This window comes from Neomonachus schauinslandi, chromosome 4, assembly GCF_002201575.2.
Source record: "Neomonachus schauinslandi chromosome 4, ASM220157v2, whole genome shotgun sequence".
In the NCBI taxonomy this organism is placed as follows: domain Eukaryota; kingdom Metazoa; phylum Chordata; class Mammalia; order Carnivora; family Phocidae; genus Neomonachus; species Neomonachus schauinslandi.
In genome coordinates, this window is record NC_058406.1 from 186,937,716 (window position 1) to 186,960,855 (window position 23,140).

At 60.6% G+C, this 23,140-nt stretch overlaps 1 protein-coding gene across 1 annotated transcript; it reads left to right on the forward strand.

The window, feature by feature from the left end:
- Positions 1-10,018: 10,018 nt before the first annotated feature.
- Positions 10,019-19,501, forward strand: RHPN1 (rhophilin Rho GTPase binding protein 1). The gene is made up of 15 exons (XM_021688572.1): positions 10,019-10,090; positions 12,937-13,052; positions 14,118-14,249; positions 14,487-14,562; positions 15,136-15,213; positions 15,753-15,877; positions 15,979-16,145; positions 16,330-16,523; positions 16,892-17,048; positions 17,121-17,234; positions 17,528-17,722; positions 18,194-18,270; positions 18,436-18,582; positions 18,696-18,857; positions 19,230-19,501. The coding sequence occupies exons 1-15, from the start codon at positions 10,019-10,021 to the stop codon at positions 19,386-19,388; spliced, it is 1,971 nt and encodes a 656-aa protein (XP_021544247.1). The 3' UTR covers positions 19,389-19,501.
- The last annotated feature ends 3,639 nt before the right edge of the window (positions 19,502-23,140 follow it).

Here is a 23,140-nt window from a genome sequence, read left to right on the forward strand (position 1 = left end):
CAGCCAGTGGCTGCAAATGGCGTGACAGTTGTGGGTCCCTCGTGCACCGTGGATGCAAGTGTCTGACGCTGGGTTCCCTCAGCAGCACACCCTTGGTGCAAATAGTTTATTTGGGAGGTGGGCCCAGGAGGCAGGGGTAAGGGAGCAGAACCAGAGACAAGACGGGGAGAGGTCAGGCTCACCGGTGTTGGAGGGCAAGCTCATGCTGTGGGCTCAGCCCTGCTGGGGTCCGTGGGAGAAGGTAGACTAGCCTCCAGAGCGAGGTAGGGCTCCTCCAGCCAAGGGGCACCGGAGCACTAACTCATTGGCTGGGAGGATCCCTCCTGAAGGTCACAGGTGCCTGCGGAAGGACCCGGTGTGCGTGGGAACCCGGCCGAACTGTGAGCGTGCGTGTGAGTGTGTGTGCCTGTTGGGGCGGGGAGGCCCGGTGGGGCGTGGATGTGGCTGCGCAGGTTCCGGGGGCCCAGCCGGCTCAGGTACCATAACCACATCCTTCCACTGGCATTGTAGGGCTGGCTGGGCCTTAGAGGGCAGCTGGCTCCTGGGGCAGGGAGGCCTGCAGGAAGCTGAGCGCCTCCACCAGCGGGAGACCCAAGTGAGGATGGAGGGAGGTGGATACCAGGAGCCTGCAGGGCTCCTGTCCGCGTGGCTGGCTGCATGGGGCCCTTTTCTGACCCTCCAGCCCCGGCACAGGAAAACCACCCGAAAAACGTAGAGGCGAGGATGCGTTTCTCTGCATTACAGTTTGATTGTTTTACAAGTTCTAGTGCCTTTGTGCAAGATGATTAAAGATGCCTTTTCCTGCCTTCTGAACAAATGGATGTTAAGTAAGGAGCTGTCTTCCCGCTTGGGTGAGTAGTGGCCGGACAGCAGCCTTCCGCCGGGCCGCGAGCCTCCCACGGCCAGGAGCGTGTACGCCCAAGCTTTGCATAAAGATGGCATCTAATCTACAATTGTGCCTGGATTTGCTCGAACCCCACGGAGGCTGAACTCACTCTATTCAGAACGCCACGGGAACAATAACCAAAAAGGGCTACCATGAAGGCAACATCTATCATACGCCTCTTAAAACCCCCTTGTCAGCATCAGTGACAATGGCATTACCGCTCAGTCACTAAGATTAAAAATTAGTCATACGTGGAAAATAGAAACAGGTTTTCAGGGAAAAGGAAGCTTTGGTTCCACTGAATAATGCCCCCTTTTTTACTTGGTAAATGAATGATGCATATTTTCTGATGATATATATTTTTGAAGGTAGCTGTGTCTAGGTGGTCCCAGATTCGGGGTAAAAGCCTTGTTCTCAGGTGACTGGCTGGGCAGATGTCAAAAACATTTTATAAATTATATCCCAAACTATCTGACAATAAGGTATTCGGTGGTGACGTCAGAGTGACCTCCATCTAGAATCTGAATCTTTCTGGCTTAGGTCACAAACGAATTAGTTTTGGAAATTAAGGGGTTTTTTCCTCACATATCACGAGCTATCAGTATGGCACCATCATTATTCAAGGCCTCATTTGGCTGGCCAGTGCCCTCTCACCCCTGCAACCCCCCCCCACACACAGAGCCCCACTCTCCTGCCACCTCCTCTGCCCCTCGGCAGCCCACGGTCAGTGGGGGCCTTGCTTCCTTGGTCACCAACACATAGAAACAGTCCACAGGGAGCCTCTGCAGCCTCCCAGCCCCACATGCGCCATGCCCGTGTCCCCCTTTCCGCTGCCTTCTGTTCTGTGGTCAGACTGTTAGTACTTTTGCCAAAGACCAGCCAGCCCTGTGGCCCTCCCCTGACCCCACGGCCAAGGGTCACAGCCAGAGCAGAACTCCCCAGACGTGTTCACTTCCTGAGTCCACTTCCTCTCCAGCTCGATTTTGATTCTGATCAGAGCAGCCTTTTGTCCGTGCCCCCCTGAGAAGTCTCCTGGCAAGGTCTGCACCGGTCTGCACCGCATCCCTGGTCCCATCCCTCCAGCCGTCAGCAGCATGACACGAGGCATCCGTCACCGGCTGTCCTTGGACCTCAGCCCTCCCCAGGTTTCTCCAGCTCAGCAGGCTGCTCCTCACCTGTCCGCTGCCCCTCCAGAGCTCCCTGCCGGCCTCCAGCCCCAGGTGCTTCTCCAGCTGTAGAATGCACAGCAGCGGGTTATGGGGAGGCCTCCGTGGTGGAAGACATACAGGTGCTCCCAGCTGTCTGCCTGACAGCCATGCTCAGGGACAGCCCTGGGGCCCTTGCCTGGAACCCTTCTAAGGATGGAAGCGGTTCCCCACAGTGGCCAGAAAAATGCCTGTGGGGCCAGGCCACTCTACCAAATTTACAAGGACAATAATTTGTCCCCCCTCCTGTTTCCTTGGGCCTCATTCCCGAAAAGTGCCATTTCCCCAGAAGCCAGCAGGTGGGCCACCTGCCTTGCTCAGAGCAGGACGTCTCCCTCCCTCCCCACGTGCACACCCGGCACCTTTATATCCAGGAGGGAAAGAGCATAAATGTGGCGTGGAAGAGTCGAGAGTGTGGTGGGCATTCAGTGCCCACAGAGCCCCCTCCCCGCAGGGCCCCTGCGCAAGGCCCCCTCTTGAAGAAGGGAGCTTGAAGGAGTTCTCTCTGTTCCCAAATGGCTTTTTCTATTGTGCCCCCTGCAAGCCGTCCCTCCCAGTGGCTCTTCCCACTTCTCTCCAAATGACTCTTACCTTGTCTTCAAATAAGAATAAATATGTGTGTCTGTCCTCTGGGGCCTTTGACAGCCCCGAGCTGGCCCCTGACTTGGGTGGGATTGATGGCGCCGTCTCGCCAGGAAGCCAGGTGCATCTTTTACTAAAGGCGGTCTCCAAGTGATGAATGGCTCTCTCACAAACACAAAATTGTTGAGAGTATTTACAAACAATTCATTTTTCACGTTCTGTTGATTCTCCTCCGGTGTCCCTCGGTGACACCCCCACTGCTGATGCATCGGGGGCGATTACTGCCATTGATTAAGGCTTCCTGTGGTCCTGTGGAGCCCGCTTCTCCATTTGTCACAGACAAGTGGCTCGCATGCCGCAGTACATCATGTTCTCTTCGTGCTTCACTGTTATTTGTTTTTCAATTTATGTCGCGTACCCTCTAAGTACAGGTGTATGTGCTGAAGCTCCGGAATCTTAGCATGCCACAGCGTGGACAAATACATGCCTAATTAAATGATCTGGCTTTTCCCCTATCCTGTGCCTCCAAAGCCTGCCTCCCCTGCCTCCCGTTCTGAAGAAATGCAGATGTAAATAAACAGGGTCAGCACTGTCACCTAACTGAGACTTGAGGCCAGAGAGTAAGTCATGGAAGTACCACCACTTGCTTGACATTCAAGACTGAACCAAAAAAACCAAACCCGCATTTTTCAGGGGACAGTCCTCGAAGTGGCCCCATCCACGCATGGGAGGGATTTTCTAGAATCGGCTGCTTTCCCCCCATTTCTCTACCTAGACCAGTACCTGGTGATCCCAGGTCTCCGACCCCGTCTCGCGCGGCCAGGAGATGGGCTGGTGCGGGCAGAAGGTTCCGGACCCTGCTGCGTGGCCGCCGGGCTGTGGGCAAGGCTCTGAACTGCCGGCCAGGCAAGTCCTCCTGGGGGATGCACAGAACCTCAGAAGGGAGCCCCAGTTTCCTCCCGGCTTGGCAGCCCGCGTGTTCATGTTCACGTCAAGAGCCTGTTGGGCTCGCATTTGCAAACTATGGATCTGTATGCCCGCGTGTGGCTGATGCACCGGTCCGTGCTGCCTCGTCTGTGGGAACCCCCGTGGTGGCCTTCGTCCCCCTCCGACTACCGACCAGCCATCCGTCTGCCTTTTCTAACCCAAATTCTCCACCTCCTCATTTCTCATTCTCTCATTTTCCCGTCTCATTTTTTTTTTTTTAACCTCGAAAGTACAGTAGTGCATTCTTGCTGTGACAAGTCCAATAACACAGAAGCGTGTGTGGCCAAACTCGGCTGGCGGTGCTGCCAGTTACGCGAACTAAGAGGCGTATTTGCAGTCTTCTTCCTCGTCTTTCTTTTTAAAATACTGACGTGGGATTTTTCCTCCACATAGGTGTTACTTTGCAGTTTGTTTTATTTACATAATGATATGACGTGGGCTTCCTTTGAAGTCATTACATATAGCTCTTATTTTATCTTATTTTTTTAAAAGAGATTTTATTTATTTGTCAGAGAGAGCGAGCGAGTATAAGCGGAGGGAGGGGCAGAGGGAGAAGCAGGCTCCGCACTGAGCAGAGAGCCCGACGTGGGGCTCGATCCCAGGACCCCGGGATCATGACTTGAGCCGAAGGCAGACCCTTAACGACTGAGCCACTCAGGCGCCCCCATTATTGCTCTCATTTTAAAACAATTTCATCATATCCCACAGCATGGACATGCCATTCTAGATTTGGCCGGACCTTTGGTAGGGAGCACTGGGGTTGTAGTCACGTTTTTACTCTGTTTTATTTTTGTATTAATTCTGACATTTTTACTTCAGAAGGTGTGACTTCTAAAAGCAGGTTCATGGAAGCAGAGCGTGCATATTTTAGATTTTAATAGCTCCGTCCAGATGACTTACCTAGAAGGCACTGTCTCTTCACGTGTGGGCCGGCCTGCGCCCTTCGGCTCGTGACCACCCCCTCTCCAGTGTTTGGCGAGCTTCCAAATGCCAAGAGTCCCACTGTTCCTGGCTTTGCCTTGCCCTGAGCCCCAGTGCAGGAGAGCGCATTTTCATGTGGATTTCGTGTTTGTATCCTGGGTGGGATGTCACCTATTGGTCCCCGGCCCAACACCGGCCATCCTCCACCCACCCCTACTGCACGGAGGCCGAAGCTGGAGTCTGCCTTTGCCGCCCGCCCGTGGGTCCGGTGAGACTCGGGGTGGGGAAGGGAGGCTGTGGCCTCCTGCGGCAACAGCGTTGGCAGCGTTGGTCCTGGACTTTGTGGGCCCCCACCTGCCGCCTCCGCTCCTCCACACTGTCCCGTACCTCACATCGGTGCCGCGTTCCGTCTCCTGTTTGGAAGTCCCGGGGTGCTGTCCGCTCTCCTGGCTGGATGCAGACTGACACCTAACCTTTCCTCGCTTTGTCTGTGGTCACCTTTGACTATTTTGGAACCAGTTTTAGGGGCTCTGTTATTTGGGGCTCTCACTCCTCCTTTATCACATGTGTTGCAATTTTTTTCCTCTCTCTTCTTCTTTGGACTTTTTCCTGATGTCTTTTGTTAGATAGAAACATTAAATCTTGATATGGCACAGTCTTTTCTTCTATGGTGTTTGGGTTTTCTGTTTCAATGTAAAATGTTCCTCCAATCCTGAGGTTATTCGAATTGTCTCCTTTTTCTTCTCACACGGTTGACAGGTTGCTTGTTTACATGGAAATCTTTAAGCCCCCTCTAGGGAGAGTTGACATTTTTACAGTAGGTACATATTTCATCAAGGTGCTCGGTACGTCCAACCATGGTTCAAGTCTGGTTTTAAACTGCTGAGTAAAATTGTATACATCTCATAGAGCATGTACATTTCGTGTTAAGTTTCTTCCTAGACATCAGATAGTCTTGTCACATTTGTGACTGAAAATATTCCCGACTTCTATTTTTCTATTTCTAGTCGCGTGTGTGTGTTTTAAGTAATTGGTCTCTATGTAGTGTCTTAATCTGTTCAGGCAGCTGTAACACAGTACCGCAGGCTACGCAGCTTAGAACAACGGAAATTCATTTGCTCACAGTTCTGGAGGCTAAGTCCAAGATCAAGATGCCCGCTGCCTCAGTCCCGGCGAGGGCCCTCCCCCTGGTTTGCAGGGCCTGCCTTCCCGCCATGGGCCTGCCTGCTGGGGGCTGCAAGCTCTGGCATTTTCTTCTTACAAGGGCGCTGATCCTGCTGTGGGGCCCCACCCCCCCAGCCTCACCTAAGCCTAACCATCCCCCCAACCTTCCCTCCAAACACTGTCACATTGGGGGCAGGGCCTCAACATATGAAGGGGGGGCACAGTTCCATCCCTAACAGCTTAAAACTAGCTACCTTACCAAATTCTCTAATCAGTTCTGATAGTTCTTTTGGCTGATATTCTTGGGATTTCCAATTATGCAATCATGTCACCTGAGTATAAAGAAAATTTTGTCTCCTCTCCCTAAGATTTTGTGTCCCTGCATTATTATTATTATTTTATTATTTCCTTAACTGAGAACTACAAAACCACGCAGAATAGTGATAGTAGCAGACGTTCATATCTTGTTCCTGATTTAAATGTGGATGGTTTTAAGATTTCAATATGTAATATACTCATTGTCTGCATTTGATACATTGTCTTTATCAAACTGGGGGGTTCCCTTCCGTTTCTGTTGTACTTAGAATCTCTTATAGAATAGTGGCTGAACTGTTCAGATGTGTTGGGGGCCTATGGAGATTCCCGCACGGCTTCCCCTCTGTAAATCTGAGATCACCTTGGCTGGTGGGTTCCTGATGTGAGGCCTACCCGGTCAGGCAAATTATGCATTAGCACACTGCTGGATCTGATTTCCTGTTATTTATATTCCAGTGGTGTACCTGTGTTGTGTTGGGACACTTTTGGCTCAAGCATCAGAAAGCCCAACTTGGAGTGACCGGCATGGAGAGGAGACTGGTTATACCAGCAAGCCAGAAGCCAGAGGAGGAGAAGGGCCAGGATTCCCCGCCACCCTCAGTATGTCTGTGCTTTCTCCCTCGTCGCAAGATGACCACACAGTTCTTGGTGTTGCGCCCGATAATGACAGCATCCAAAGGTGGGGGGGCACGGTCTCCTCCCATGGGGCTCTCCCAAGCATACCCTGAAGACTCCTCTCTTGACCCACTACATCCTCAGCCTCTGGGTGCAGATCAGTCCCTGGCGGAAGGCCTGCGGGGACCTCTGTAGATCACCGTGTCCTACAGGCGTCCGGGCAGTGAGTCTGTGTGTTGTGCCCAGGCATTGCAGTCCACTTAACGGCCCCGGCCTCTGACAGCACCCCCTCCCCATGGCCCCAACTCCCTCTGGTTATACAGCAGCAGTCTACACCTTCTGGGGCTGAGTCTGGCCATCCTTCCTTGGAGGATGTGGCTTCACAAAGGAAGTGGTCCCAGGAGCCAAATGAGACTACTGACGGGTGGGGCAAGTGGATGGGGCCAGGCCACCCACAAAGTCTGCAGCTTATGTTTGTTGATGGGAGCGATCCACGGCATCTTGGGCCCTCTCTTCATCAGACCTGGCAAGTTAGCCTGGCGAGCTGGGTCGGGGACCGGCACCCCTTTGGTAATTTGGCCTGTTTGACGAGCGGGGAAAGCATGTGTTCCCGGCCAACTGGAGAGACTTGCCGCGTGCCTGTGAGAGTCCGGAGCCCCTTTCAGCTGTTCGGTCCATGGCTACTGGTCTGCTCCTGTCTTCTCCACTCTCTTGGGTCAACTTTGATCATTTAAGTCTTGATACAGAATCAACCATTTTCTCTACATCTTCCAGTTTACATTCATAATGCTTCCTGAGTCTGTAGAATCTCCCCATGGCTTGCTTAATCCTCTTTTTCCTTAACATGGTGTATTTGTATCTTCCCTCTGAGACAGCCGCTACTCACGGTCACCCCAAACACATTCTTGTCTTCCCAGCTGACAGGAAGGAATCAGGGGGAATGTTGTGTTTTCCTCTCTGACACTTCTTTTCTCTTTTTCCTCCCTGAAACACAGAAATGAGGCCTGAGGAGAAGGAACCGGTCTCTATTACGAGGTGGGAAGCACAGGAGCCTGGGAGTGGGTACCCTGGGGCCACACGGCCTCCACCACCCACTTCTAAATGGTGGCTTGGGGACAAATAATAAACATCTCACTCCCTGTGGCTAAATTAGCCCCCAATGCCAATGCCTGGGCACAACACACAGACTCACTGCCCGGACGCCTGTAGGACACGGTGATCTACAGAGGTCCCCGCAGGCCTTCCGCCAGGGACTGATCTGCACCCAGAGTCCGGATCTCATGCAGTCAGAGGCCAGTCCTAGTTGATACAATCTCTTTTTTCACTCTCAAGGATTTATCAACTTTGTTTTTTCCCACTCAGCTTTTTTGCTATATGACTGATGCCAACTTTTAATCTTTAGTAATTTCCTCTTTGTACTTTCTTTTGATTTGGTGAAATTGTCATATATACACATACATGTATACACACACCTACGTATAGGCAGTAAACTCATCTAAGTTTACAGAATTGCCTTTGGTTTATTCCATACGTCTTATATAATGTTATTTACTTTCTAGTTATGTTTTAGGTATAGTTTGTGTTTCTTTCAATTCAAACCTTATTTTAGAAATATCTCCTCACTTCCAAATGGTTATATTTTCTGTTGCCAATTTTAAACATTCACTCTCTAAAAAACAAGCTTTGGGATGGCTTTATTATTGAAGGTGCCCAGGTTCACCAACCACATACTTCTGCAAGAACTGCTTAGCAAAGCAGCAACCTCCCCTAGCCCGGCTGCCCCTCCCCAGGGGCAACCCCCTGTGACTCCTGGAGTTGGTGGGTTGTGGTATTGAATCCCACAGTTCTGAACAACATGCTTCTGCTTATGGAGCGCTGTTTCCTAATTTCGGGGTCACTCATTGACAGCCTCAGGAGGATGACGTGTCAGCATCTCTCCACCTCTCCCCTCCACTTGCCCTGTCTCCCTCCACCTTCACCTCTCCCCTCCTCCTAATAGAATCAAGTGATAATTGCCCTGAGGTCAAGATGCCAGGAGGACATCTGATTACATTATTACGGCTATGAAAAGGAATGCACAGCTGAGTCAGGTAATATTCTGTGATTACTTTTTATTTTCCCTGTCTTGTTTTGTTACTACTGTTGTGTCCAATGTTGTGTCCAGGGCAGGCCAGGAAGCTTAGCTTACAGGGTTTAGCTCCGCGGACTGCAGGCCTCCGCGTGCATGTGGCAGGCGAGCGAGCCCCTGGCTCAGCACCGTGACACCGCAGGGACCCAGGCCGGTGGTTAGGATGGGAAGGCTGGAACTTCAGACGAATCTGATGAACATTGGCGTGGTTACTGCTTATGCACTGCTGTTTCTGCCCCTACAAAAGGTGTGTCGTTGGGTGAAGCGAGCCCCGCAGGAAATCTGAGTGTGTTCCGGAGCCACCCGGGACCCAGGGAAGTTATGGAGGGACCCGCGTGGAGGTCCATTGCTGGGACAGCCCTGCAGGGAGCGCAGGCTCTGGACAGAGTCTGATTCTGGAAGCAGGCCAGTTCTGCTGGCCAGGCTGGTCCTGGAGGCCAGGATGGTTCTACAAGTTGTTTGTGGAAGACGATTCTGCAAGCAGATTGCCGGGTCGGAAGCAAGGTTCTGGAAGCGAGTTCTGCCGGCGTGACAGTGGACCGCGCAGACGACACCCGGCCTGGGTCAGGGCCGAGCCTGCGTCTGCGAGCGAAGAGAGCGGGCATTGACGAAGGACTCGCACCAGCGCTCGCTCTAACACACCCGTTAAAAACCCCATTGCGAACGTTTCTTCGGACAAGCTCCTGGGAGGGCCCTGTTGCCTGGGGGGGGTGGGACCCAACGGCGCGGTGCAAGCTCGTGGAGTCGGCTCACGGAGCCGAGCACGCAAGCGCCGGGAAGGTCGGGCTGGCTGCGTTTGGGAGTTGCTTTTTTTCCTTTTTTTCTAACTTTCTTTTTTCTGTAACTTTTCCGCACGCTGAGCGGACGCCGCGGCGCATGCGCAGTCTGCGCCCCGCCCGGCCGCGCGGCGTCGGGCCGGGCGGTTGCCAGGGACGACCGCATTCCCTTGGGACTCCTCGGTCGCGTGGGCGGGGCCTGGCCGACCCAAGCCCGCCTTCCTCGCGCTCTGGTTGGCTCTGGCTGCTGTTCGTTGGAGCCGTCGCGGCCGCCGATTGGGCAAAGACAAGTTTCGCACGCTCGGCTCGGCGCCACGCCCCTTCAGCCGGCCCGCGGCCGCCACCCGGGAGAGAACAGCAGGGGACCCGGCGCGGCGCCCGGGAGGGACCTGCGTCGGCCTCGGCTTCCAGGCGGGCACGGCCCGAGCGGCGGGCGGCGATGATCCCCAAGGAGAGGCCGGACGGCCCGGGAGCCGGCGAGGAGAGCGCGAGGCTGCAGGAGGCAGGCAGCGTTCGCAAGGTGGGCGCGTCCGCGGGGGCGGGGGTCTCCGGGAGGAGGGGTCCGGGACCCCCAGCCCGCTTTTGCCCGCCACCTGCCGCTGGCGGGCGCGGGGCTGCGGAGTCGGCGCTGGCTTCTCAGGTCTAAGCGTGCGGCAAGACTTCTGGCAGCCCCCCGCTTCACTCGCCCCTAGAGGCAAGCCGGGCTTACCTCTGGGGAAACTGAGGCTGCAGAGCCCGACCCCGCGTTGCGTGCCTGTGCTGGGCTTCTCTCTTGCGGGTTTGGGGCTCATCCTGTGCCGTCCAGGAATGGGTGGGAGCGCAAGTATAGCTCCGTTTTCTCCGCCGCTCCGGGGGGCGCTCCGGGGCCCCGTTCTAGGGCAGGTGTTGGGCTCTGGTGTGTGACAGCCGGTGGCCCTCGTGCTAGTTCCCGGAGCCCGTCATTCCTCCTTTCCCAGCTTTTCCCTCCCTGTCCCCAGAGCTGCTCAGTTTTGCCCTGGGCACCTGGCTCTGTATTTGATGAAACTTTCCGCCGCAGGCAGGCAGCTGGAGCCTCCCGGGAACAGGAAATGGCTGCAGGACTTCACAGCTGGGCAGTTTGTCCTTTTTTCACTCCCCACGCACCTCCTCCCCGTCTGAGGTCCCTAACCCTGGGGCGCCGACTAGGACTGTGGACCATTTCCAGGAGTACTGGGGAGGCTCTGCATAGGGCGGGGGGGAGGTGGAGACCTGGGGAGTCTGTGCTGGGAAGAAGGGGGCTGCCCCTCTCTGCAGCCTGGAGCTTAGGCGTTCCCTGGGGGTCACCAAGAGGCCAACCCCGTGTTCATACCAGGCCCACGAGGGGTGCTACAGGGTTCAGAGTAGCTTCTGGCTCGGAGACTGCAGGTCTCCCCCTTCCAGCACATCTCTCCAGGAGCACTGGACATCGGAGACCAGATGAACGGTGTTGATGAAGACAGCCCTGCTTAGCTGATGTTCTCTGCCCAGCACATGGACCACCCCCCTCCCCGGGCAGATGGACATGGCTGCTGGCCCAGAGCCTGCTGGAGCTTTGCAGTTGGACCTCCGGAAGGGAGAGACGTAGCTTCGGCTGTGGCCTGCTCCTCCCTCCCCAGGTTCTCAGGCCTCCTGGAGGGGACACTGCCCAGGGAGGTCTTCCCTGATTGATCTCTCTTGAGAACGCTGGAGTTTGGGGGAGATGTTGAGTCATAATCGAAGGTGGCCATGCCCCAGGAGCCTTCAATGTGGGAGGGTGTGAGGGCTTCTTTAAGGTGCCCTCTTCGAGGGACTGGGACAAGATCTAGCCCCCAAAGGGTCTGAAACTTCCCTGTGCCTGAGAGTGGTGGGGGGGCACACCAAGGAAAATAGACCACATTTCCTCCAATATGTGGAAGATGGTGGACACTGCAGGAGGCTGGCCTCAGCACTGTGTGAGGACAACTTCCTGTCCCTGCATCAGGACAGGGAGGCACTGGCCTCATCCCCACTGTGTGACCATCTTTGGGGATGTTGCCCAGGGAAGGTGCATTCTGAGAAGTTCTTCCTGGCTCCAGGGCTTGTGACTGTCCCAAACAGAAGGTCCCTAAATGGCCAGGAGGAGGCGTGGGGGCCTGGGGCCCGAGAGCTGCTCCAGCTCCCGGGCCTTGTTCCTACCGAAGCCCCTCACCTCCCCTGGCTGGAGCCTCCAGTCACCCGTCTGCAGCATCACTGTAGCTAGGGGCCCTCACATCTCTGCTTTCACTGCCACATGGCTCTCCTACCCCGGGGCCCCGAGATATGGGCAGCTAGCAGGATTGCCCCATACAATGAGGAACCATGGCTGAGGTGGGCAGTGGGCAGTCAGAGCGCCTGACCTGCTGCCTATGAGCTGAGCGGCCCTGGGCCTATGGTTTGAGCATTTGCCCAAAGGGACCCCACAAGTAAATAGCTAGCTGGGATGGAGCCCATCCCAGGGTCAACGTGGGCCGAGCACCCCAGAACATCCAGCACCCTGTAGGCAGGCCCCTTTCCGTTAGCACCTTGGCAAAAGCTGGGCTAGGTCATCCCCGCATGGCCATGCCTAAGCTCATGCTAGAATTGTGTGGGTTGAGTGGATTATGGGGGTTATGGAATGAAATTCAAAAGTGCAGAAGGGGGGCATCTGGGTGACTCAGTTGCTTAAGCGCCCAACTCTTGATTTCAGCTCAGGTCATGATCTCAGGGTCGTGAGATCAAGTCCTGCTTCAGGCTCTACACTCAGCAGGGAGTCTGCTTGAGATTTTCTCTCCCTTCCTCTGCCCCTTCCCCCCCACCATGCATGTGTGCAAGCACTCTCTTTCTCTCTCTCTCAAATAAATATTTGTTAAAAAGATTTTACTTGAGAGGGAGAGCATGTGCACAAGCCGGGGGAGCAGCAGAGGGAGAGGGAGAAGCAGGTTCTCCACTGAGCAGGGAGCCCGATGTGGGGCTCGATCCCAGGACCCTGGGATCGTGACCTGAGCCAAAGGCAGACGCTTCACCAACTGAGCCACCCAGGTGTCCCAATAAATAAATCTTTTAAAAAAAAGTGCAAAAGGTTGTGTGGTGAGCAGTTGGCCACCTCCTGCCCGGGGCTCCCACAGCCCCATCGCACTGCTGCCGGCCCCACAGAATGGGGGCCACAGTCCCCGCCATGTCCCCCACCTGCTATGCTCTTCCTGGCTGTCTCCCCTCCTGTGCTCGCGCACCCAGCTAGGCCTGAGCCGCCCCGCTGCTCTCTGTGGAGCTGGCTCAGGTTCCACTGTGGGGACCGCGCCTTCCCCACCCGCGAGAGTCTCCTGGCACTTGGGAGCTGTTGGCAGAGGCCTGGCCTGGGCCCTGTGACCTGCAGCCTCTCCACAGGGCTCTGACCCCCTGGCCCAGACACCACGTGGCCGCCCGCAGAGCCGCAGGGCCCGGGTCCACCAGCAGATCACCAAGGAGCTGCGGATGCGAACGGGTGCTGAGAACCTCTATAGGTGAGTGCCGGTGGCCACCCCCATCCCTCAGGAGAGTGGTGCCACTGTCCCCTGAGGCCCTCTGCAAGGCCGGCCCGTGCTGTGACCCAGGTCGGTGCCTGTTCTTGTGGTCTGGTTTGGGAGAGGGACACGTGAGCGGCCATTGCAGGCTCCCAGGAGGAGGGGCTGGGCCTCTCACCGGGCTCTGGGGCAGCGTTCAACTGAAACCCTCACAGACCACCCGGGCTCCTACCTTGGTGGACCTCACTGGTAGGGGTCAGCTCAGGGTCAGCCAAGGGCCATGTGGGGCTGGAGGGGGCTGGTGTGCGGTGTGGGAGCCTCTAATTTGTATGTGGTGACCTGCAGGCACCGTTTAGGCTGAGCTGTGACAGGTGTCTCAAGATTGGGGACCCGGGAAAGTGTCCTCCGGGCTGAAGGGATGCCTCTCCGTTAGAACAGTGAGCTGCACATCTGCTCAGACCTTCACCCATGTCTCCATGAGCCCACTCTGTGGGTGATGGCCCAGGAAGATGGTCCGACCTGTCAGAGCCCCAGCCACTGTGTGCAGAGCCAGCCGACGGGTTCTGGGATGGGGGTCTGCTGGGCCCAAGGGGCTCCTCCGTTTCCTTAGCCATCCTGCATCCCTGTCCAGCCCATCCCTGCTCTCAGCCTGGCCTTCCTGGGGACCCATCGCCCCTTCTGTCAGGTGCCCAGATGTAGGCACAGAGAGGGTCTGACCCCCACCTTTCCAGGAAAGCTGGGTTTGTGTTGCTCTGGAGGCCTGCGTCCAGGGAGAGCGGTGGTGGGAGGCGAGCGACCGTGGCCTGGAAGGTCTGGGTCTGGGTTGATGTGCCCTGGGCCAGAGGCACCGTCTGTATGCGTGGACAGGAATCGACACCAACTGTAGGGGAACTCAAAGGAGAAGAGGGACGTCATAGGGGGGCCCCCCCATGGGGGCTGGGCCTGTGAGCACAGCATGCTGGGAGGGGCCTCTGGACCCAGGCCAGGGCAAGGGCTGTGGCGAGGCCCAGGTGCGTGCAGTCTGCCTTCAGAGCTGGGGCTTCAATTCACCTTGGCCTCCCCCAGAGCCACCAGCAACGCCTGGGTCAGGGAGACAGTGGCCCTGGAGCTGAGCTACGTCAACTCCAGCCTGCAGTTGCTGAAGGAGGAGCTGGAGGAGCTCAACAGTAGCAGCGTGGAGGCTGACCGGCCTGAGGGGTGCGTGTGCGCGTGCACGTGTGTGCGTGTGGGACCGTGGAATCTGGGTCAGAGGCTGAGTGGGTGCACGCGTGTGAGGACACCATCCAGAGCAGCGTCTGTGTGCTGTGGGCTGTGTGTGCAAGACGCGTATCCGAGTCGGAGGAAAGGGGTTACATGTAGGTGGGGAAGTAGGGAGTGGCCCTGGGGACAGCAGGGTCCAACCTCAGAGTCTGGGCTCCGTGGCTTTGGTTCCAGGGAAGGTATCACTGTCCCTATGATCCCCCTGGGGCTGAAGGAGACCAAGGAGCTGGACTGGTCCACACCGCTGAAGGTAAGTGCTGACCTATGACCCTGGGGTCACACCCTGCCCTGGGGTCTGCAGGGATCTTGGAGGCTTCCCGGTCCAGCCATTTCATTGAACAGATGAGGAAAGGGGCCCAGAGGGAGGAAGAGCCTGCCTGGCTATAGGAGCTTCTGGTTGGGTGGACTTTGGAGAAGACCCCCCACCGTGGGGTAGGCTGGCAGAGCTGGTCATCCTGCTGGAAGCCTGAGATGGCGACAGGGTTCCCAGGGTTCCCTGACCCTCGCTCTGAGAATCCCACCGGCTGGGGGCCCCTGCAGTGCTGCGGACATCTCCTTGGGGTTCGTGAGCTAGGCTGCCTGGGGACGGCTGCCCAGCAGGCACCTCGCCTGTCAGGTGGCAGAGGGCACCTGCTTTACAGGGGTTAGCGGGGGCTTCTGCACCCCTGAGCCCCATGTCTGCGGGTCAGGGACCTCCCCACCCCACCCCACACCAGTCCTTAGCCCTTCTCCAGGGGCCCGGGGCTTCCCTTCCAGTCCCTGTCTTTGCCTGCGTGGGGCTGGGTGACCAGAGAAGGCCGGCACCTGCCCCTCCCCCAACCAGGAGCTGATCTCTGGGCACTTTGGAGAGGACAGTGCCTCCTATGAGGCCGAAATCAAGGAGCTGGGAGACCTGCGGCAGGTGGGTGGACTCCCCTCCCCTCCCCTCCCTGCCCTGCCACACCTGGGAGACCAGCCACTCCCAGTTCACAAATAAGGGCAACCGAGGCTCAGTCAGGAACAGAAAAAAGGAGCCGAGCATAGGCCTTCAGAGGGCGGGAGGCCCCACCTGGGGCAGCTCTGGGGACAGCGGAGAGACGGGCACACACGCAGGGCACGCGACGGCTCTGTGCATGCTAGGGAAGCTCTGTCCTCACCACCTTCTGCGGGCCCTTTGGGAATGGCTGCTGTGGGCCGATCCCCTCCCAGGGGCCCTGCCTGGGCCTCTCCCTGTGCTCTTCACAGGCTCCATGCCCAGGATGGGGCCCACGACAGCCCCAGAGACGGCCGATGTGACAGCCCCAGAGACGGCCGATGTGCGTCAGCGTGACCTTGTCTCCCCCCAGACCCTGGAGCGCTCCTGTGGGGCTCTGACGTCCGAGGGGGCTCCCTGAGGGGGGGTGTGTGTGTGCCATGGGCTGGGCCTGGGGTGCTGGGGCCCAGCTGGTGCCTACCCTGCAGGCCATTCGGACCCCCAGCCGGAGTGAGGCGGGCCTGGAGCTGCTCATGGCCTACTACACCCAGCTCTGCTTCCTGGACGCGCGCTTCGTCGCCCCTCCCGGGAACCTCGGGCTACTCTTCCACTGGTAGGGGGTGTCCGTGGTTCCACCCACAGCTCCCCAGAGCCCTTTCTGAGACTCCCGGCTGCTTGCTGTGGGAGCGCCACCCAGCCTAACCCAACCCACAGGTACGACTCGCTCACGGGCGTCCCGGCCCAGCAGCGGGCCCTGGCCTTCGAGAAGGGCAGTGTGCTTTTCAACATCGGGGCCCTCCACACCCAGATCGGGGCTCGCCAGGACCGCTCCTGCCCCGAGGGCACCAGGCGCGCCGTCGAGGCCTTTCAGAAGGCTGCTGGTGAGGGCCGCCCAGACCCCACAGCCGCAGTTAGGGTGCATGCATCTGCATGTCTGGGGCCAGAGCTGGGGCGGGGCCGGTGGGATGGCTCCCAGTGTGAGGGGATCCCCCTTCCTGGGGAATGCGGGGCTGTGGGGGTGCGGCCGGGCCGCCCTGCCCACCTGCTGTGAGCGCCCCTCCGCAGGGGCCTTCAGCCTCCTGAGGGAGAACTTTTCCCGAGCACCCAGCCCTGACATGAGCCCGGCCTCGCTCTCCATGCTGGAGGGACTCATGACTGCCCAGGCCCAAGAGTGCATCTTTGAGGGTCTCTTGCTGCCGTCTCCTGAAGCCCCCCAGGATTGCCTGGCCCAGCTACGCCTGGCTCAGGAGGCAGCCCAGGTGAGGACAGGGAGTGCTTGTCCCACGGGAGACCTGGCCAAGCCGTGGTGGCTGGGTGAGCAGGAGGGCCTGGATCGGAGGTCCATGCAGGGAGGGGTGGGGTGCAGTGGCTGGGTCTCCTGGTAGTTCTCAAAGCCAGCTGTTGTCCTGGTCTCTGGGGCTGGTCCTGAGTCCTTGCCACTGGGGCAGCACCAATCAGAGCGGAAACGGGCCCAGAGCCCTGAGCTTGGCTGAGCGCAGGGTGTGGGGCGGGGCCCCTGGGCCTTGGGTCGGGGCAGCTAGAGGCCAGGCCCCAGTGGGGAAGGGCAGGGGCTGAGGCTGCTGGGCTCATCCTGGAGACCTCAGTGTCCCACCACGTGCGCTGGCAGGTGGCAGCTGAGTACAGGCAGGTGCACCGGACCATGACCCAGCCACCTGTCCGAGACTACGTGCCCTTCCCCTGGACCACCCTGGTGCACGTCAAGGCGGAGTACTTCTGCGCCCTGGCCCACTACCACGCGGCCGTGGCCCTCTGCGACAGCCCCCGTGAGTGCCCTGGCCCGCCCGTGCTGGCACAGGCCCTGGCGTGGAGGGGCTCACGGCCCTCTCTGACCCCAGCAGCAGCTGAGGAGGACTCCCCAGTGCTGCCGCAGGCCTTCCTTGGGCCCCCGGCCACGTCGGAGCCACGGGGCGCCGTGCTGCTTCAGGAGCAGGAGGAGCGCAGGAATCTGGGTGAGGCGGCCTCGTGGGGAGGGTGCCTGCTGAGGGGGACGGAGTGCCCTGTCCTTCTTCGCAAGGCGGTAGCCTGGGCGTGTGCGGGCGCTCCCGGGATGCAGCCCTTCCCTGGCCCAGCCTTCCACACGTGGCCGCTCCTCGTAGCGCGGCCAGCAGGCCCTCAGGGTGGACCCAGAAGCCCTCACCTGTCCAGGGTTGGGGGAAGCTGGGGTTTGGCCCGGGCCAGGTGGGCTTAGGGCCCTGCGCCCCACGAAGCACAGGACGCCATGTCCCCGCTCCATCCCGCGCAGGCAAGGCCCACCTGAAGCGCAGCATCCTGGGCCAGGAGGAGGCGCTGCGGCTGCACGCCGTGTGCCGGGCCCTGCGCAGGGTGGACCTGCTGCAGGCTGTGCTGGCCCAGACGCTGCAGCGTTCGCTGGCCAAGTACTCGGAGCTGGACCGCGAGGACGACTTCTTGGAGACCGCCGAGGCTCCTGACATCCAGCGTGAGCTGCCCGGCCCCTCGGAACGTGTGTGTCCAGCCTGCAGGCGTCCGTGGGCTGAGGCCCTCGCTGCCCTTAAAGCCCATGGAGCCGTGGGCCTTGAAGGAGCCGAGCCCCTGGGAGGAGCCCAGTGGGCCTGCTCCCTTGCTGTTCCCTGTCTCGCCATCCCTGAGGCCGGTTCCCGCCCCGGGAGGCTGCCAGCCGTGGCCTGGGAGGCAGATGGCCACAGGCCAGCCACCTGGCATCCCCTGCTTTGCAGGAGCTGGCAGGCGCGGCTGGAGAGAGGGCCCCCCCCGGGGTGGGGGGTGCACCCAAGCCCCAGAGGGCTGCAGGGGGGCCAGTATGCATCGAGCAGGCTGTTCCTTGGGCCACACACTCTGCTCTGGCTGACCCAGGTCCTGGCTGCATCTGGGGGCCTGAGCATCCGTGAGCCTCAGGCTTAGGTCTGTCCTCCCTTTACCTTGGTCCTTTCAGCTAAAACACAGCAGAAGCCAGAGATCAGGGCGCCCAGCTTCTCCAGGGTGAAGGTGACCGATATCTTCCAGCGACTGGTGAGCAGCCCCTGCCCAGGTCACCCTCCCCACCTCAGCACAGGCGGGCTGAGGCAGGTGGCCCAGCCCTGACCAGTCCCTTTGCGGCACCTGGTTTCTGACCCCGGGGGGAGGTGCTGCGGCCGCCCAGCAGCAGCTGACCCCCCTTCGCCCCCCCCCCACCAGGGGCCCCTGTCAGTGTTTTCGGCCAAGAACCACTGGCGGCTGGCCGGGCCTGTGCGCGTGACCCGCGGAGAGGCCGGCTTTGGGCTCACGCTGCGCGGAGACGCGCCTGTCCTCGTTGCTGCTGTCATCCCCGGGGGCCCGGCCGCGGTAAGGCCCCTGCCCCACCCCGGGGCAGCTTTCATGAAGGGGGCAGCGGGGCCCCTGGGCAGAGGTGGCGGGTGCCCACACGGGACTCCCAGACCTCCCCTGTCTCCCTGCAGGCAGCCGGCCTGCAGGAGGGCGACTACATCGTGTCCCTGAACGGGCAGCCCTGCAAGTGGTGGAGGCACGCCGAGGTGGTGGCGCAGCTGAAGGGCGTGGGTAACGAGGGTGTGAGCCTGCAGGTGGTCACGCTGCTGCCCCGGGCGGAGCCCCCTGGCACGGTGAGCCTGCGGGGCCCCAACATCCCCAGATGCCCAGAGGGCGTGGGGAAGAGGAGGCTGCATGCACCTGGGCGACCCCCGCAGGGGTGGCTTCCTGGGCGGCAGCCGCCTGCCCCGTGGCCCCCCCCGCCCTGGCAGCGGCCCCTGCCCTCCGCGGGCCTCTGTGTGCCCACGCCCCTGGACGCTTGGGGTCGAGGCGCTGCTGCAAGAGCTGTTTCATGGCCGTCACCCACCCCGACGTGGCACCCAGTCCTCACGGGACCCCCGGCTTGCCCCTGACGGGCCAGCCACCACCTCCCTGGTCACTCCCTGGCTGGCCACGGGTGGGCCGGGCCAGGGGTGCTGACTGACTCCTTTCTATCTCGGCTGCAGGGGCACCACCGGCCAGCCCTGGGAGGGCTTCTGAGGATCCAGAAGGAGTGCGGGTGGGGGACACCAGCTCCTGCACGAGCCAGCCCCAGGCGCTTCCTTGGCTGGAGCCGCAAGGCCAAGAGGGGCAAGACCACAGGGAGGCTGTCCCCTCAGCCCTGAGCTGCGTGCCACCCTCCCCCTCTGGGATCCCAGTGCCCCCCACACCCCCAGTACGTCCTCCTCCGTCCTGAGGCACTTTCAGGCCAGTTGGCTGCCCCCCACCCCGTGCCCAGAGCTGCCCATTAAAGACCACGTCACATGAGGTGTGTGTGTGAGCCCAGTGCTGTGGCCGGGCGCTGTACCCACACACAGGAAGTGTCACAGGTGCTCTGGGCACCGAGTCCGAGGTGCCAGAATGCTGCCTCGGGGCGCCCAGGCCTCACACATGCCCCAAGTGCCCACCTGGGGAGGGCAGCCCCCCAGATGAAGGGGCAGGGTCGGGTAGTATGTCGGCAGTGGGCCCCTGCAGCCCACATCCCCCTCACCCCCTGTCCCCCTGCCCCTGAACAGACCACACCCTGGCCACACCCCTCCTCAGGGCCGGTCCGCCCCAAGCCGCGCTGGGCCCTCCACTGGCCCAGGCCTCCCGGCACCCCAGGGGCCAGACGGGGCTCTGGGGTGCCTACCATACCCGCACCGCCTGCCCTCTGGGCAGTGTCCCAGCTAGGCCCACCCCGCCACGCCTTTTGCTGTCACCTCTGCTTCAGTTCTTGCGGTCCCCCCATCCCGCGACTCCCAGCCCCGCGGCGGCTGTCCGGGTCTCTTCTGTGCTGCCCGCCAGGCCTGGCCCCCCGCCCCCCCTCAGTTCGCCCGGGCGGGGCCCTGGGTCTGCAGAGGGCGGGCGGCGCGGGGGTGGGCAGGGGAGAAGCCCGGGGAGCGGCGGGCGGGGCTGGGGGCCGGGCTTGCCGGGAGGCCGCGTGGCCACCAGGGGGCGGTGCTGCCCGCGCCAGCGGCGGCTGGAGGCAGCATCTGGGGGCGGGGGGAGGGCCGGCCGCAGGCGAGGGAGAGCGCGGAAGCCCACCTGCGAGCCGGGGCCCCGCCTCTCCTTGCACGCTCGGCCCGTCCCCTCTGCGGGAGCCGTGCTGTGCTGGTCCCCGCCGTCCCGCCGCGGTGTTCACCGCAGGGTGGGCTGAGCAGGGGTGGCGCGGAGCCCCGGGCGCCGGGGAGGGCAGCCTTCTGGGGGAGGGCAGGGCTCCCCGCCTGCCCGAGCCTGGGCCGAGGGCGGCCAGGTGCGTCCCTTCCGACCCGCCTGCCCCTCCTGGGAGAACGCCCCTCTCAGCAGAACCAGTCAAGGTCACCTCAGCACTTACTAACTCGATTAATAAAACTGTGCGTCTCGGAGGCCATTACCTGCTAATCAGGGATGACGGGGCTGGCAGGTCTCGTCCAGGAGGGAGCTGCGACTCCCGTACCTCTGGCGGCCAGTCTGGACCCAAGAGGGGCACGTGGGCTGGGGTCAGAAGCTGCCGCCCATCTCTTGCACCCGGCTGGTGGGGAGGGGGCCCTTGGCAGAGACCCCACGGCCCCGGGCCACAGCCCATGGTGCCCGCCCTCGGCCTCCAGCCCCTGTGCCTGGGGCTCCTCACGGCTGGGGCCGCTGGGGCTGGGACCAGGCTCCCTCTCCCGAAGAGGGGTCAGGGCAGCCTGCACTTAGAGCTCCCCAGTGGGGTCTCTGTGGCCCCGCTGCCAAGGTGCTGCCCCCTGGGTTGGGTGCTCCTAGGGTCAAGCTCTGGGCTGCAGGAGGCACTGCTGGGCCCACCCTTCACCCCAGGCTGGGCAGGGACGGACATCAAGTGGAGTCTCACCTCTCCCGGCCCCGGCCCCAGGCTGCGACAAACCCCTTTTCCAGAGAGGGAAGTGCGTGGTGAGCGATGCAGGGCCAGCTGGGAGGCTCAGCCCGCACGTCCCGGCCACGTGAGAAGCCTGCCAGTGTCTTTCTGCACTCTGAGAAGGGGTGTCACTCTGCATCCACCCACACCTTGGCAGGCAGGAACCGACCACCCTGTCCCCCCCGCCAGTATTTCCCCAGGCCACCCAGGCAGCTGAGCCAGAAGCAAGTGGAACCCCAGGCCAGCTCTAGGAGCCCTTGGGAATGAGGTCAAGGACCGAGCAGAACCCACAGCTCTGCCCCCGTGGTCAGTCCTGGCCTGCACCCCACCCGGGTGGCTTTGGCAGGGACATGGAGGGTGAGCTCTCGGCAAGCCTGCCTGAGAACGTGGCAGCTCAGCAGCAACACACCAGGCCCTGGGGCCGTCCGGGGCTGCTGGCGGCGGGGTCACGCGCAGGAGAGCCCGCCTTAACCAAAGCCTTTCTCAGACGGAGCGGCTGTCCGCACGCCCATAGGTGTGCCTGCCCGGCCATCCGCTCTGCTCCGCGGTGTGTGGGGAGCCCACCTGCCCCACGCATGCCCCTGCCTGTGCTCTTTGGCCTTCTCGGTCCTGCTGGAACCTTCTCGGCCTTCCTCAGCTATGGCCACACCTCATGGTGCGGGCTCTAGCCCCGCTTTCTGGCTCAACCACGTCACCTACGTCTGTGTCACAGACGGGCCACGGGCAGGGGCCACACCATCTCTTCTACAAGTTCCATGAATATCTGGGAAGGTTCAGGGACCTGGTGGGAGTGTCCCACATGTGTGCCCCGGGGGGGATCAGCACCCCGCCTCTCTCCCGGGCACCCAGAGCAGGGCATGTGGGCGCGGACGGCCCCGTGTGCCCACGCAGGGACATCTCATTTCCCAGAGTGGTCCCCCCAGGCAGGGAGATTGGGGGTGAGTGCGCGCTGTGATCCTTTTTGCTTTGCCAACAGAAAACTGCCGAGAGGGGGAAAGGCAAACTCCATTTTGCTTGGGTCAGCAGTGAGCCTCGCAGAGATTAATGTGAGGAGAGGCACGGCGGCAGGGAGCCCTGGCTGCGTGGGAGGTGTGGGCTGGGATGGCACGGGGTCGGGGCGGGGCCCCATCGTCCACACCAGAGAGCTGGGGGCAGAGGGTGAGGGCCGCATTGTGGGGGACCCCTTCCCTCCGCTCCCCTGTCCCTCCCCACTCACCCTCCTCCATGACCCAGCTCACCCCACCCCCACCGCCTCAGCTTGGGCGCCTCCGTGGCAGCCTCAGTGGACCCCCCATCCCCTCAGAGGAGGGGTTGGCCCGGGAGCCTCCAAAGCTGGGCCTGGATCAGTGCCACACCCCAGCCAGAAGAAAGCCAGATAGAGGGTGGCCTCCCCACCCTCGCCCCATTGGACCCTGACCCCTGGGCTGAGGACACGGGAGGCGGCACTTGGGGAGCCCACCATCGGTTCATAAGGTGGTGAGATGTTCTGAAAGCTATGTGGGGACCAGCCCACCCAGAAGTGGGGTGTGTGGGAGGTGGTAAGTGCGAGAAGCAGCAGGAGAGCCAAGTTCACGCAGCCCTGCCGGGGAGGCTGGGTTAGAGGTCTGTGGCGCAGGTGGCCCCAAGGCCAGGAGGCGGGGCCCCAGAGTCAGCTCGTCCTTCCGTAGAGGCCTGAGCCCAGTGAGCCCAAGGCCGCTGCGCTGCCCCAGGCAGGGCCTTTGATGGAGAAGCTGCCCTCAGCCGAACTTGCTCCCTGACCGCAGTGACTCAAGAGTGACCCCCAAGAGAAACGTCCACCTGGAACCTGCGAACTTGTTTGGAAAAAGTCTTTGCAGTGTAATTGAATAAAGGATCTGAGGGTGAGTTCATCCCGATGACGCAGACGGGCCCTAAGCCCCGGGATGCATGTCCCATAGGAGGCAGAAGGGGGGAACCGTGTGGAGTTGGGGGCAGAGGCTGCGGCCCCCAGAAGCTGGAAGGGACAGGACCGTGGGGCCCGCAGACCCTGACTTCAGACTTCTGGCTCCAGAACTGGGGGGACAC

Bases quoted from the DNA above. Each gene is read 5' to 3' on its own strand.
- RHPN1 (XM_021688572.1), top strand. From the start codon at position 10,019: ATGATCCCCAAGGAGAGGCCGGACGGCCCGGGAGCCGGCGAGGAGAGC. The intron at 17,723-18,193 runs GTGAGCTGCCCG...TGGTCCTTTCAG, and splicing joins CGAGGCTCCTGACATCCAGC to CTAAAACACAGCAGAAGCCA. The intron at 18,271-18,435 runs GTGAGCAGCCCC...CCCCCCCACCAG, and splicing joins CCGATATCTTCCAGCGACTG to GGGCCCCTGTCAGTGTTTTC.